Raw genomic sequence first — 16,543 nt, 5'->3', positions numbered from 1 at the left:
CATTTCCGAGACTGTCTAGAATATTATGATGTTGCTTTTGTAATCATAATGTAAAGATGATGCCGCTCCCCTAGTCCCCCCTGCAAAGGTAGCGAATAGTGCTGTATGGATCTTTCTAGTAAGTCTCAGGATCTGACATGCACTTGCTGGTAGCCACAGTCTGTTCCCTGTAAGCCCCCACGTAAATGGACGCCAGGGCATCCCATGATGGCAGGACTTCAGGAAGAAACTGGTCTGCTTCCCTTTGGTTATCATCACTGGCTTCCAGGGAGGAGGACAGGTCAGCGGATGGGCTAGGGAGCTGTGCATGCTCCCTGCAGAGGCCATACACAGATTTCACGGAAAGGGCACAGATTCCAGAGTCCAGCTGACCCGGCATTGATTAGCTGTGTGACTTTGCAGAAGTCACTCTGCCTCTCCGTGACTCGATTTCTTCACGTGTAAAGTGGGAATAACCACATGTGCCTCACAAAGATTAAATAATAATCAAGTATGTGCCTATGCCTGGTGGAGTGCCTGGCTCAAAAAAGACTCATTAAGTCATGTTCAACTATTGAAAAAGAGAGAAGCCCCTTCCTCCCATTTCCACAAAATCCTTTTTCTTCTCTTTGTAATTAAATATTTAAAAAAATTTTTTAGGTGTAGGATTAAGATGCACAAGAGTGAATGACAAGTAGGCAGGAAAGAAGAGAAAGGAAATAATCAGGAGATGGTCATGAAAAGAAAAACAGAGAAGGCAAAGGCAAATAAAGCCACTGTAACACTTAGTAAGAAGAATCCAAATATTCTCTTGGCTCAAAAATTGTTAAAACCACTGACTGCTGACATCAAATGCTGATGTTTTGTCTTCCTAATTTTTCCACCTACCTGTGCTGTCCATACAAGTGAAGACCTAGGTGCAAAGTACCTCAAGATACTTGAAGGCACCTGAGCTCATCTAATGCACCTCACCTGTACCTTGCATCTTGGCGCTCTCGCTAGCCAGCCCCTTGTCTACAACGCTGTCACCTCTCCCTACCCTCATACTGGCAGCCCTAGTGGTTGAAGGAGCTGTTGACTGACCCTTAATATCTCACTGATGGGAAGGTAAAATGGTAGAAACTGCTTAAGAAAGCAGCATGGCAGGCAGCCCGGGTGGCTCAGCGGTTTAGCGCCACCTTCAGCCCAGGGCCTGATCCTGGAGACCCGGGATCGAGTCCCACGTTGGGCTCCCTGCATGGAGCCTGCTTCTCCGTCTGCCTGTGTCTCTGCCTCTCTCTCTCTCTCTCTCATTAATAAATAAATAAAATCTTAAAAAGAAAAGAAAACAGCATGGCAGTTTCTTAAATCAAACATGGAGCCACCGTGGGACCCAGACATTCCACACATATGGAAAAATGCCAAGAAAAGATGCTGCAAAATGAAACCGTATGTCCACACAAAGACTTGTACACAAAGACTTGATAGCAGAATTAATTGATCAAAAGCCTCAAGTGGAAACAATCCCCAACTCGATCAATTAGTGAATGGATAAGCAAAACGTGGTATTGTCCATAGGACAGGCTCGTCCTAGGAAATAGAAAGGAGCTAAGTAGTGGCATGCTGGAACATGGATGGGGCACCCACACTGGCATCCTCGCCTCTGCCACTCATTTATGTGTCGGGGCCCGAGGCCCCGGGGGCCAGTCTTCCACCCTGAGAACAGTGCACTGACCACTACTTGGTGCGCCACCATGCCGCTGACCTCGAAGTGCAGGTGCTGGGGGTAGCACTCAGTACTTCCTCCACGGCAACCGCCTGACCTTGTCTGGCCTGGCTGAGCCAGGCTGAAGTGGCTGATGTTCTGAAAACAGTTTCAGGAACAATCATATGAGCAAAGGAAGACAACCCAGAGACTTCAAGGCACTTTGAGACCGAGGAAAACGAGGGAAGAATAAAGAATGGGTGTAGGATCTCTGTTGAAATTTATGGAATTCACACAGAAACAAGAATTCTGATTTTGTTACCTGCTGATAACAAAAAATATTTCAAAGGGAGTTTTAAACCTACTTAAGAAACACCTGCTGGAAACACCTGATACCCAAGATAGGTGTTTTAAATATAATTTATTCTCACTAAGGTAGTAGAGGAAGCCAATGAGATTTTAAGTTGCAGCAAATTGTAAATGTAATTCGAATGGCCTTTCTTCATTTAACGTTGTTGCAACTGAATGTCTTTAGAAAGGTTAAGTACTGCTCACAATTATACTGAGGGAGGAAAGTCGTCTACCACATTCATAGAAGTGCTCTATTTTAATCTTGCAAATGTTAATAAGTTTATATGTAATCTCAGGGCGGTTATTTCTAAATTTGGACATTTCACACTAGTGACCACACTCTAGACCACACATCTAGACCTCACTACTTGGGGATCTATGACCAAAAGGCACCATCACTGAAAGCGTTGATTAAAATTATCCCAAACGAAATGGAAAATTTGGGAAGCAAAAACAAGAACAGCTTTCTAAGGACTTTCTTTTCTGCTTTATATCCAAATAATATGCTAATTATAAGAAATCTTATTATCATTAAAAACCAATACCGTTTCATTTGAAAGTGCTGAAAATGGCTTCTTTTCATCATATCCTATAATTACTGATTAATTATAATTAACCTGAGTAGAACGGCCTCTTTTTATATCCTTCACAATAGTGGCTCTCAAACTTTTTGATCTCAGGACCCCTTTCTGCTCTTAAAATTGATTGAGGTCCTCAAAGAGCTTTTGTTTCTGTAAGTTACATCTAGCTACACTTTCTGTAGTGGAAATTTAAAGTGAGAACATTTAAAACATATTTATTATCTGCTTAAAAAAATAAACTCATTATATCTTTTTCTTTTTTAATTAGACATACCTATATTTTCAAAAACGAAAGAAAAATTGAAAGGGTAGTACTGTTTTACACTTTGGAAATACATTTAATGTGTGCCTTCATGGAAAATACCTAGATTCTCAAGCATGCTTCTACATTGTTTGCCATGATGTGCTGTTTTGGTTCAAGTATACAAAAAAAAAAAAAAAAAAAGAAAGAAAAAAGAAAGAAAGAAGAAAGAAAAAAAGAAATCCAGCCTAACACAAATCTGGAACTAGAAAAGGGAAGAGTATTTTAACAGGCTTTTCAGATAATTGTGGTCATTTTTCTGTAATACTATACCAAAATTTAACAAGTGACAGTTTCTTAAAAATTAGCTGCAGTGTGGAATCTGAAACCGTTATCAATGAACTTTTCATACTCTAATCCATGAAAATCCACTGGTTTATCTCATACAATATCAAAAAAATATATCACTTTTGTTAATATGGCTGTGGGTCTCACCAGAAAAATCTGTTAAGTACTGGGAAGCTGTTGGGGCACCTGGGTGGCTCAGGGGTTGAGCTTCTGCCTTTGGCTCAGGTTGTGATCCCAGGGTCCCTGTATCGAGTCCTGCATCGAGTTCCCTGTGTCTCTGCCTCTCTCTGTTTCTCTCATGAATAAATACATAAAATCTTTAGGGAAAAAAAAAAAAAAGTACTGGGAAGCTATCAAGTTCATGGAGGTGGATACAAGTTTTCCAAAGCTCTTATTTTTACTAGAAAGCTGGAATTTTTCCTTTGGTAATAAACACTGTCAGTTTGGGCAGCCCCGGTGGCGCAGCAGTTTAGTGCAGCCTGAAGCCTGGGGTGTGATCCTGGAGACCTGGGATCGAGTCCCACATCGGACTCCCTGCATGGAGCCTGCTTCTCCCTCTGCCTGTGTCCTACTGTGTCTCTGCCTCTCTCTCTCTCTCTCTCTCTGTGTCTTTCATGAATAAATAAATAAAATTCTTTAAAAAAAAAAAAAAATAAATAAATAAATACTGTCAGTTGTTTTCCTTGAAGTGGCAGGCAGGCAGGCTCAGTGTATTCATTTGCAATGTGTATTCTAGGTTCAAGATGTAATAAAATTTATAGAAGACCTTCTTGGTGTAACCAGTTCTCTTTTTAAAAACTGTGTGTGCAGACCAGCTGGATGAAGCCAAAGCTTCAGCGTTTTACCCTACTGCTTCTGAACTATCAGTGTGCCTATCAGCAGTATTCACACGCTCAGTGTCACAGTGCAAATAGCTCTGGCCTTCTCAGCCCATTGAAAGGATATCGATGAACTCCCTGGGAGTCCGCAGGCCATACCTTGAAACCTGCTGTGTTACCACATAATAACTGACCTCCAACCACCATTCTAATCACTAGTGGCAGCCCCCAATTTAGAAAGGTCTTCTTGCTTGTTCAGGTTATCCATGTATATTACCTGTCCCAAGAACATTAATATAAGTAGAAGGCTATTTTCACAATCCTAATTCAATACAGAATCATGAAAAATGAAATCTAGTTATCCTGTAAGGACACAAGAAACTAAACAAACTAAATTTACTATGTAAATTCTCCAAGAAATTTAAAACATTTTCCTTAATTTATCCACTTATGTCCCCATTTGTTGGGCTGTTTCGTGAAGGTGTTTGCTCAGTATTGGAGAATCCTCAGTGAACAGATGGACGGAAAGACACCCCCTCTCTCCTCCATGGGATAGGGTTCACAGGGTGTGAAGCAGTCAGGAAAAAAGAGCGGAGGCGCTACAGCCAAACTCATCTAATAAGAGGCCCAGGGTCCCCACCCTACAAGTAGCCTGTCCTTTGTCATCTCCGAGTCTGTTTTCTTAGCTGGACAGGAGGCAAATTCCACTTCACACTGTGAGGACTGGAGGAAGTGCCAGAAAGCATTATTAGCACAGCCCCCAGCAGGTATTCAGTAAATGGGAGCCACTATTAGGAGTAAGGTGCCCCGGGGCCAGTCCGGGTCTAGAGGGGGCGTGGGACACACACCCAAGTAATTATGACTCAGCATGGGATCTGATTAACAAAATGTGCTGGGAGTAAGAGGAAAATCAATGATCTGCCTGCTCCAAGGGAGGAAGGTGCTGTCATAAAGGAGCCACCATCTTAGGGAAGTGTCCCTGCAGGAGGGCAGAGAAGGTACAGAGTCCATCAGACACAGAGCAGCCAGGCACAGGGCAGACGGAAGGAAAGCACCCTGGAACCAGCTCACTTTGGGCCTCCAGTGCCACACTAAGGAGTGCAAATATTGGAGGAGATTTTCTAGAGACTGAAGAGGACGTATAAACACTCATTGCTAACAGGTCATCTGGTGTCCTGCTGCCTTGGTGTCCTCACCCCCACTAGGCACATGTCCTCCGCATGCCTGAGACCTGTTAGCAGTCCCCAGGCCTGGGCCTGACTAGTGTAGAAAGAACAGAAGCCAAGCTCCCCTCCAAGGCCGTGGGACAGCAGCAAGCCCCAGCACCAGGGGGAACCGGGCCTTGTGGTTTTAAAGCACAAAGGAGGCAGCACCTTGGGCAAAGCCGTCTTGCATTCTCTCTGCCACTTTTAAAATCCTGAAGCAGGAAATTTGATCTTCATTCATCCCAGCCCTGTTCTGCCTCAGGTCCCGTGCTCCAGTGGAATTTCATAGATCGCCTCGCTCAATGGAGCAAGAACAGAAAGAAGGTCCAGGGCCCCCGTGTTTTCCAGCATAACTCCAGTCACCTGTGAGGTCTCCGGCCTGGCACGCATGGGCCCCGAAGCCCACAGTGGCCTCCCGTCTCTCTTGTTCTTTGGCAGGGACACCAAACGCTGCTTGGTGGCACCTGTGCCCAGGGACAACTCAAGGCCAGGGCGAGCACAGCCCCCCAAGGGCAGGCTGGTGTGACGCCCAGCTGTGCTGCTCCGCACCCACCAACAGGATGCAACCGTGCAGAAGAAACCCACCACCACCACAGCCATGTCTTACTCACCCAGAATTTTACGAGGAAGAAGGCATTTTGAGGGCCTTTTCCAAACAGTTCCTTTAAGCCACCTTTCTTTTCAGGAAATTTGTCATAAATCTGACGAATGTCCACTGATTCGAGCAATGGGTCACTGTAAGAATGGTTGGCATGCCCAATGTGCACGAAGAGGTGTTTGTTGTACTGTAAGAAACCAACAGAAACATTCCCATTACAAACCCTTTGGTCAACCTGGGGCACATTTATCTTGAACTGGAAGAGCAGTAGTCCCAAAATCCCGGAATCATGCCTTGAATGGCCTAGGGTCTGTGCCTTTGAAAAGACGGAGACGGTAAGGAAAGCCATTATAGCTCAGGGTTAAAACCATCAGTTTAAGGGCATCTATTTTCCCTAAAAAAGCGTTTTTGTAGACAGTAGTAAAAGCTGAAGTTACCCGACTACCAAACCAAGAAACTGTTCTATCACCAAGTGTCACCTGACTCAACTGAAAATGACAGCAACACCCTTTGGAGCCCAAGAGTTATAGTTAAGCCCAATGAGGAGTAGGTGTTTGGTCAACTAACACCGTCACTCAGAATGTACTTCTTGCTCCAGCTCCGCTAGCAACAGCACAGATGTAGTGCTCTGGGCAATGGTACCCACCAACTTCCTCCAATACGAGTCAGAGTGCTGAGCCTCTTTCTCACCAGTTCCCTTGGTAACCAGTCCAAAGCTTCTGCATAGGGGCTGGTCAGTACATGGTTGTCACTGCAAAGTTAGGGTCGGGAGTACAGCTCATAGAGAGGATTTGTGGTACGAGGTTATATGGGGCCAGTCATCAGAGAACACAGGTCACTCATTCACAAACCAACCAGTCAACCAATCAAAATCCTGTTAAGTCATTTAAACTTATGAAAGAGACCCTTTTTTCTCTTGCTTTGGTATAAAACATGGTAACTGGACCACAAAGGAGTTATCCAAACCAATGGTTCTCAAGGAACATTTAAAAATCACCAATGCCTGGGGCCATCCAGACTAACGTGGAATCCCAGAAAATGAGGTCAGGCATCAGTAATTTTTAATGAGCATTAAATGAATTCCAGTATGAGCCAGGTTTGAGAAATGGCCTACACTTTCTACCCCAGGACCTCCATGCCTGCCTCCTGGGCTGAGAAGACTGTAACATCAGCCTAATAGGACACAGAGACATCTGGGGGTGCTGGTGTTGCAGGGAGATTAGAACCCATCAGGGCTCATACAAGAAATTCCATGTCCCTACTCCCCTGGCAGTCCCTATTTACTTTTCAATTTTAAATGGATATTTTTCTCCAGCTACAGTCATTCAGAGTACTGACTCCATTAAAATGAGAAATCCTCCCCAAAAAGAAGGCTTGGTCGAAGTGCTTACTAGAAGAGTACTGTATCCTGGGTAAGAGTACGGGGTCTGGACTCTGCCTGCTCGAGCACAAAATACTGTGCCCACTGAAAATGAGCTAAGACATTGGGTGAGTTCCTCCCCGGTCTGTAAAATGAGGAAAGTGCTAACCTCTGCTTCCTACGAGTGCTACGAGGTTTAAATGAGAAATTGCATATAAGGAGGTTACTAGAGTTCACAGATTCAATGAATAGTAAATGATAAATGCCAGCTATTATTGTTGTTTTATAAAACCCCCTCCTTTGAGATTCACAGTGGGTATTAGCATAATTAAAAAACATTTTTTAACTTGGTATAACTTGAAGTTTCCTAAACTCACATGGTCATGAAACCCCATAAATGTTTCCTGAAGAAATGCTGGTTTAAATCCATGACTTGCTATGCAGGCATTGGCTCTGGCTACAGGACCAAAGGGCAGGAAGCTCGACACCCCTTCCGATATCAGTCCTGCATGATGATGGACCCCTGAGGGCTGTGGCCAGGGCCTAGCATCTTCTGGGAGAGGGCTAAGCCCCTCTTTTTGTCCAACATCAGAGTGATATTTTTACCAAAGCTTCAAAATCTCTAAAAGGTATCAGGTGAAATGAAAAAGGTGAACCCAACAAGCTCTGCCTTTCAGGTGAGCCAGAGGGCTGGAAACCACTCTGCAGGGACAGATGTACCTGTAACGGAAGATAATTTTTAAAATAAAGTCAAAGCCATTGCCAGGTTGAGGAGCTGAGACTATGGGGTATAATGGAATGTCTTTGACCTTTTTGTAAACATTCCCAAATGTTGTCATACCATCTTTCCAATTATAAGCCAACAAAAGCCCACGGAAATGTCTGAGACACTCCCGCTAACGAGCTTCCATTCTCATTAGTAGGTAGAAGGCAGAAAAAATAACACATGCAGAATTGGGGACAGTGATGCTGGTGTAAAGGCAGAGCGGGAAAGGTGAACGAGTCGTGTGCGCTTCCTGTCTAGCTTCTCCGCTTAGTGTCCACTTACCCAGCATTCTCAGAGCTGAGGGCAAAAGGCACTCTTCTTTATTATCCAGATGACTGGCCTTCTGCACATCTGTCCATCTAACCCTTATCAACAACCTCTGCTGGCAACCAGCTCCCAGCCCCACCTAGCTCTGTGTGGGAGGCACTGTTCTGTCACGTCCGTGTGCCACCTGCAGGCAGTGAGTTTATGGGCAAGGATGCAACACAGGCAGAGCTCTGGGGACACCTGTGGCCAGAAGCGGAGTCTCTTCCTTGAGTGCCATGCTCTTGGCTCCTCCTCCTGGGCAGCCGCCCATTGGCAGGCAGAGCTAGGACAGAGGTTAAGAAGCTGAGACTTGCAGTCTTTTTTTTTTTTTGCTCCTGACTTCCAAAGGCCCCTGCACTCTACTCCTGGAACTCAGGACCTCTACATGTCAACAGGACAGAAAGGCAAATGGAGGGTAAAATTTAGCATACTTTAAGGGGGGCCATAAAGATATGGCTGAAAATCAAGGTGCTGAGCACAAAGCACCAAAACTCTGGAGCCAGATAAGAACCTGAAATCTCAGTTTTGCTCATATGCGTAAGGGGATACAATATAGGTAATACACACGGGACTGAAGATTAAAGGAAATAATGCACAGAGGGCACTCGGCATAGGGCCCAGCATATAAGAAGTGTTGGATAAATCGCAGCTGCTAAGATGACTATTGTTGCGGTTTATTATTATGGGAGATTACTAGATCCTGGGGGAGAAGAAAAGAACTTTCCTGCTTCAGCTACCCCTCCTGCCTAGCAAAGAAAAAATAAACACAAGTAAGCCAAGAGCTAGGAACAACTTGTGAAGCCATGTGACTGTTCAAATCCTTGATTCTGGCCCACTCATAACAAGCTACTCAGGGTGTGGGCCTCTCTTGTGCCTGAAGGAAGGAAAGAGCTAGGTCTGCTCTGTGCAATGTGCTTTCTATACATGTGACCTCAGGTAATCCTGGCCTCACAATGACACTGTAGGGACATTTTATTAAAATCATTACATGTGGGGAAATGGAAGTTCCCAGATGAACAGACTTGCCTGAGGTCACACTTCCGGGAATAGTCCTGGAGTTAAGAATAAAACTTGGGCCTGTCAATGCCACAGGCCATGCATTTGGCGCAAACATCAACCACACCGTCTCCCAGAAGAAAATGCCTAGACCCTTCTCAACTCAGATCTACTTTTTCTGAAAGTTGATTTCAGAAAAGAGAAGAAGGAATAAAAAAAGCTAACTAGTGTTTTCAAAAAGTCTAAGAAGTTAAATTAGAATTCAGGATAAAATAATGATTCGCAGATGCAGCAGACAGACTCTTCAAAGGCTTCTATTTTGAGGAAGTTACCTTTGTGCCCGAGTGGCTTAAATGAACTGAGAAGGGCAGGCTGTCTTTGCCAAAGGAAACCGGGCACTGCCTCTCCAAGGCTGGTGACGTGAAACTAAACCCTAACTGTTGGCATCTGGGTGGCTTTATTGCTGCCAAGAGGTGACTTTGTTTCTAAGAATACAAAGGACTAAAGAAGGTATCCTGGAGACCACAGCCGTGAGACAAACCGCCCTTCCTCTCCCCTTAATTCAACCTGGGTAGGTCAGGAATCCCTCTGCCCCCAAAAGCAGAAGACTGAAAAAGCAGAAACCTACCTGAGATGTTTGGGTTCAAGTTTTGATGAAATCAAAGCTCTAAAAAACCACTTGGTAAGGCTCTCACTACTTTCCATCCAGCCAGTTCTCCTTATAAGGGAAGAAGGCCAGCATGAATACCTTAGTTCCCTCTCTCCTTCCCAAATAAATCCCATTTTCTTTTCAGCAGTGGTGGTTTCCCCAAAACCAAAGGGTAATTCTATTTTAAAGAGCAGGAAACAAATATGTGCAAAAACAACATCAACAACTAAAATCCCAAGTATTGGGGGTAATATATAAGCAGAAACAGGGTGAATGTCAAGAAGTTATGTATACTAAAGCCCAAGACTAAATTTTCTTAATGTCCAAAATAGAGGTTAATGTTGGTTTGTCCAATTATTTAAAAAAAAAAAAAAAAAGTCTCCTTAGGCACTCAGGAGATAGACTGATCATTAACATATCAATGACAACAAAAAAAGAGTATTCACTCTGCTTATTTCTTTTATGGATTTCAGTAGAACCAGCTTTCCTAGGACACATTCTATGGTAGGCACAGGGAATGTGTGAGCTAAGAGTACAAAATCCCTCTCTTCATAGAACCTACAGAGTTGACTGTATGGAGTTATTGCCTCTAAGTTGAGAATCCTCTTTGCCTATGTAAATACAGGTTCTCAAGGATTCCCGTAGAGAAGACTGCGAATCAAGACAGTCAACATCCCCTCTCCTGTACATCACTGACTTAAATCAGCATTCATCGGCTCTTTTTATACGAATGGCTGTATTCTCCAGCACTAAACATACAGTGTTATTCAGTGGCAAGGAGAACACACTTGGAGCTCACTTGAAAATACACTTGGAGCTCACTTGAAAATGTGCATAAAGTTTCGCAAGTGGAAACCATGATGAGCACCAAATTACCCATCACATCTAAGAGTAGGATACACTCAAATTTGTAATGTTTCAGAAAATTAACCCTTCTTGCAACTATTCTCATGACAGAGGAGGACGTTTTCACAAAATGAGGGAATAAATTGCAAAAAGGAGATGGGGCCATCATTCAGAAGAGGGAGGAAAGAATGCACCGACCCAGTAGCTGGGCAGCTGACCCGGACAACAGCCAGTCCGGGGTGGATGAAGAGCGGGAGAAGTGTCACCAAAGGGACAACGGACCTGGAAGGTTCCCTGACTAATCTGACCCTCTGGAGAAGAGTTCGAGAACTCTTTTAGGAATGCTGGGGATGAATTTGTTTAGGTATGCAAAAGCTGGATTAAAAAAAAAAAAAGACAGTGAGGAATCCTAGGAAAAACAGTGTTACAAAAATGATTCTAATATGTCACACATTAACCATGCTGCATGTGAAATTTATAGGCCTGTAATACAAACGCTGAGTGTTAAACCAAAAATTTTGACATAACCAACACTGGGATAAGGAGGGAAGAGAACAATGTATTTAGAGAGCTAAGTCCTGGTTTTCCATAGTAAAAAGTCAACAGAAATTGTCTGAAAGTAATGAAGTGTAAGGTATGAACATGTTATTTCGAAATATGGAGAAAATATACAAAGAAATGGCTGAAAGGCTATGAGTAGCTGTCCTCAAGGAGTGGGACTGGGAGGTGGGGAGACAGCTTTTCTTTATAGGCTATGATGACTCTGGTTCAATTTGGCTTAAATACAAAATACACGTTATGACTTTATTGAATTAAATAAATAGCCAACCAAAAACTATCTTGGAACATCTTGGAGGTTTTTGAGCAAAAGAAAGAACTATAAAGGGAAACAAAAATATTAAGAGCTGTGCTTCAGGATGTTTATTCTAGGTGGTCACAAGTTCCCTGGACTCGAAAGGAACTTGGTCAGATCACAGAGCCTTCCTATGGCTTGAACACTCAGGATGACTGAGCAAAAGCTGGGACTCTTGTCTGCCTGCAGGGTTTACCAAAAACACCACTGATGCACCAGCAAAATCCTACCTGGATCAAGACTTGTCCTGCAGCTCAGCAGGCACCTGACACAAGCTTAATACACAGATTTCTCTTTTGACTTGGGGAAAATGCTCATTTTCTCTTTTCATCGCTATAATCCCTTCAGTTATTCTTCACAGCAGTTGCAACCAGGGACAAAGGTGAATGCAATCCTAAAAACTCCACAAAGTTACTTGCAACAGGTTATTTAGCTACCCTGAGGGATTAACAAAGGACTTTTCTTCCTCTCCCAAATCTGTTCTAAGGTCGGCTTCTTTCCCCTCTCTTCCCACCTCCTGTCCCCTCTCTTCTGCTTGGGGAGTCTGGACAGAGGGGTGAGGAGCACTCAAACTCCAGAGTCAGCTAGGGTCCACATGTGAATCCTGACGCAGGTGCCACTTCCTAGTGGGGTCAGTTAAAATGGGCAAGTCCAGCCCTCTGGGGTAGCTTCTACATCCATACTGCAGGAGCAACCACAGAACCTATCTCGAAGGAGTGTCACAAGGATTAAATGAGATAATGTGTGGAAAATATTATTTTATGTTTATGGAAACATTATATGCTGTGCTTGCACATAATTTGTTATTATTACTGCTACTATTGCCCCAAATAATCATGATGTTTCTTTACTTCAGTCATGATAATGTGAAATTAAGATTGTTCCTCTGACAGCAACGAAATGGAAGTACCAAACTTTAGAGCAGAAATTAAGAGAGGAACATTTGAGACGCACAGGGTGATTCCCACTAGCTCCCAAACTGCCTTTAGCTACTGTAATGTAGGGTGGCTGAGGTGGGGGTGATGTGCACCCGGAGCCTGGAACGATCTGGCCCCTGAATTTCCCTCAGACACGGTCAGTGACCCCTCTCTGAAGCGTGCAAAGCCTGTCCTTGAAAGGGCCCATCATCAAGATGAAGCAAACCGGAACGCCACAACTCCCCAAAGCGGCCACTGGGGTTATTTTCTTTCTCTTCCCTTTTTTGAGAGCATTGCTAATAGACTCTATTCCAGAGATCCCTGGTGAGGCAGCTCGCTTTTTTGTGCAAAAGGACAGAGACACCCGACAAATGGGCGGCAGTGGCGCTCCTTCCTCACACGCCCAGAGCTGCACTACACTGTCTGGCATGAAGATGGCGGTCTTCTCCCAGACTTGGTTCAAACATTCCAAGTATTTGAAGAACGCAGTAAAACCTTGAAAAATGACTGCTGTCATATAATACCAAGAGAAAAATTATAATCCACTTAGGAATTTAAAGAAACCAAGACTCATAACTCATGTCAAGGGATGTTAATGTACAAGTTGGAACAGAACAGGGACAAATCACCTACATTTGCTTCCTGCCCCTCTCCTTGCCTGGGCTCCGTCCAGACACCCCCAGGGCAGCCTGGGCAGCCTGTGATAACCCCCGGCCCTGCAGGGACAGGGAGGGGCTGTGGGGCCAAGCCAAGGAGAGTGACCTGCACATTCAGTGCTTGGGGGGAGCCGGGTAGGGGTAGGGGGCGCGTGCGGGGAGGGCCTGGCTGGGCTGGCATCTCAGTAGGGCCTCTCCTCAGCTAACTGCTCCGAGGCACCAGCCCCGATCTGGCTGGTTGGCACCTGGGCACTGCTTCACCCCCTCCCCTGCGCTCTTCTCAGAAACAAACAGCACTGAAAGCAAAGAATAAGGAGCAAGTGAGTCCTTCCTGGCCGGATCTCACACCGCCATGCACCACCTCGCCCCGGCCATCTTCACAGAGGGGCTGCTGTGTTCTCAGGAAGAAGTGTGTCTTCCCGCACGGAGGTGCAGCTGGAAGGGCCCACGGACCGCCTCGTGGGGCAGCAAACGGGGAAGGCAGGCGGGTGGGGTGCTGACCTGCCAAGGAAAGCAGATGGAGCCTGGCTGGGCCTCTGTGAAACGTCCATAAAACCCACATTTCCAGATGCTTTCAATTGCCTCATCCCCCAATGGCAATGAAAAAAAGAGGGTGCGTGCCCAGAGCAGCTCAGACACAGGAGTAAACCACCCACCACTGTGAGAGGGTGCAGCTGGGGCAGCTAGGACAGCTCGGCCGCCAGACGGGACAAAGCGGAGGGGGGGCGGCAGCACACCAGTGAGCCATCCCCCCCACCCCCAAAACCCGGCATCACTGTGTCCTACCAGAAAAACCTGGGGGCAGCATAAACACTGGGCACGGCCAGCCGTCAGAGCAGCTGCAGCCCTTCTCTGAGAACCGGGAAGGTTTGCGCTTTCTGACCGTTATTCCAAGCACGTGGTGCGCTCGCGAACAACACGCGGATTAGAAGCCAGGCTTTGCTGATTCCGAGCTGGGGAGCCTGGGGCAAGTTGCTTAAGCTCTCTGGGTCTTGGCTTCCTCGTCTGAACCCAGGGATGACACCAGGCCTGCTCTTCTCCGGGGGTCACAGTGAAGGTCAAAGGGAAGAGCAAACGCGACAGTCTGTCGGGCCACAGGGTGCTGCACAGGTGCTGGCACGCAGGGCCACTGTTAACGGGAACCCCCCCCCCCCCCATCAGCCATGCACGGGGGCAGCAGCAGGAGCCTCTTTTCTGAAGGGCCAGAAACCAGCTCTGGACAAACAGATGTTTCCCGTGACTACACGACCCCCTTTCTGAGAGGCAGTGCGGCCTCAGTGGCCACCGCAGGGCCTGGAAGCTTCTCCAGAGAGACCTCGTCCTTCTCCACCCTGTCACAACACAGGCAAGGATTCTCTTGGCACTCCGTGGAGTTTTCACCCTGCTTCTGATCTTCTTTTTTTTCTCCAATCTAGTCCCCATACAAACCACCTGCCCTTCATTTTGCCACAGGCCTCATCGATTTTGTATTTCCTTAGAGCCGCGCTGGTCACATTTTCCAAACTAAAACCAGGTTTTGTGATTTAACAAAGGAATTTTCGTTGATCTGTGAATTTAGGCCTTTGAAAGAAGCTATAAAAATATGAAAATTAAATCATTCTTGGGGCCACACTAACCGGATGCCTTCATGGAAAAGAGTAAGGTGATGTGCAGGATGTACCTGCAGAACTACTGTGCCTTCTCCCTCAGAGGCCTGCCATTTATGTCCCCAGAGGGGAGGTGGGGCGGGGGGGGGGTTAGGCATCCTTCTTCTCCGATGACCACTCCACTCCTGGCCCCCTCCGTGTCATGCTGTGAGGGAATCCATGAGAGAGCACTTGGTGCAGATCTCCCTAAATGGTGATTAATGCTGCTCCCCTCGAACTCCTCAAATCATGGGCTTTGGATTCAAACTTCAAATCTCCACCCTGCCATCTATGAGATGATTCCTGAGCCATCTATGAGCGGATTCCTGAGCCGCTCTGTTTCAAATACCCATTTCAGCAAGTTTATTTTTGACAAGAGGCAAGGGCATTATCACACAGGGAGTTCTTAGCAATCCTGCCTCCTTCTCTATTACATGGCTCTTCAAATTTCAGCACCATCCCTGGTCTCAAAAACACAGTCATCTCCACTACGCTCTTCCTCCCATAGCTAATTGGTCCCCCAAAGCCTTTTAGTTTTATCAGCATGATCTCTCTCCCCTCCGACATTCCTTATTTTCTGTTCCCCTTGGGCACGGCCAGGCCGCTGCCCTGGTTTGGTTCTTGCCACCCAATACCTGGACCGGAGTGTCACTTCCCTACCCCAGCCACTCTCTAACCTGCTGCCACTGTCATCTTCCCAAAACACACATCGGACCACATCTTTTCCTTCAAAAGAGGAGGTAGGAGAATATATACTCACATTATGCTGTATATGTATTAAAATATCTGGAAAGATTCACAAGGATCTAGTAACTGTGGTTAGAAGGAAGGGAAGTCTCCCTCCATTCTGTTATGCTTATCGATTTTGGACTGTGTGAATTTACTACATATTTAAATCATAATTAATTAAAAAAAAATTATTCTGGTTTTTCAAGAATAATTTCAAGAGGGTTCCAAACCACCTGGTGAGAATATTCTCTCAAGCCTGGCCCCTTCCATGTCTCTGGCCTGATTTTCTGCTACATTACTACAAGATGTTCAGGTCTCGAATACATTTGTGGAGTCCTCGACGTGTCCAGGGACGCTACTCACTGTAAGTGTCAGAGCAACACAGTGAGACCACTGATGCCCACCTACAGAGCAGAGTCTGGCTGACTGCATTTGCCCCAAACCTCACACAGCTATTCAGAGACCAGGCCTCTCATTCCACTAGAATGCAGATGTCGCCACTACAGCATGGTGGGAGATGCATCCTAAAGTCCAGGTGGAAACCTTCTCTGCTTCTTTCACTTCTTTGCCCCAAACCCTGAGGAGAATCACAGCACCACAAGTTGGAAAAGGTGCTCAGGGGAAACCCAGCCCAGCTCTCCACCCAAGGTGAAGGGCACTGGGCTATCCAGCCTGTGCCGAGGGAGCTCACACTTTGGAAGGCAGCTGTCTTTCTGTCTGAATAATCTCTTTATTTCTGCACCAGTCCAGGGAGGTGGTTAAGCACACAGAGTGGAGCCCAACCTTGGCACGGCCACTTCCTGGCGATGGATCCTCATGAACGTACCCTCATGTTTCTGACAGACTGCGGAGAAGAACAGTATCCACGTCAACATGCTTGGCACATGGTGCTTTGAACACAGCTCAGGAAGTGCTGGCGACCCTCGTTACTGCTGCAGCACATAAAGGTATTTCCTAGAGTTGAGCCGAGCTGTGCCTTCCCTGTTCATCAGGTTTGTTCCTGTCCCCATCACAGAACTCACCTCTTTTTTCTGC

The 16,543-nt window shown here is 45.8% G+C and overlaps 1 protein-coding gene across 10 annotated transcripts in view; it reads right to left on the bottom strand.

The window, feature by feature from the left end:
* Positions 1-16,543, bottom strand: part of TEAD1 (TEA domain transcription factor 1) — a 269,130-nt gene that overhangs the window by 33,872 nt on the left and 218,715 nt on the right. For all 10 annotated transcript variants that reach the window (XM_025459518.3, XM_025459522.3, XM_049099154.1 and 7 more), the window contains one exon: positions 5,819-5,992. In XM_025459518.3, the coding sequence (XP_025315303.1) occupies positions 5,819-5,992 (174 nt within the window). The remainder of the gene's footprint in view (positions 1-5,818; positions 5,993-16,543) is intronic.

The sequence above is a fragment of the Canis lupus genome, chromosome 21, assembly GCF_003254725.2.
Source record: "Canis lupus dingo isolate Sandy chromosome 21, ASM325472v2, whole genome shotgun sequence".
NCBI classification, from domain to species: Eukaryota; Metazoa; Chordata; class Mammalia; order Carnivora; family Canidae; genus Canis; species Canis lupus.
The sequence above is the reverse complement of the archived record's forward strand: the minus strand, read 5'-3'. Positions and strand labels throughout refer to the sequence as shown.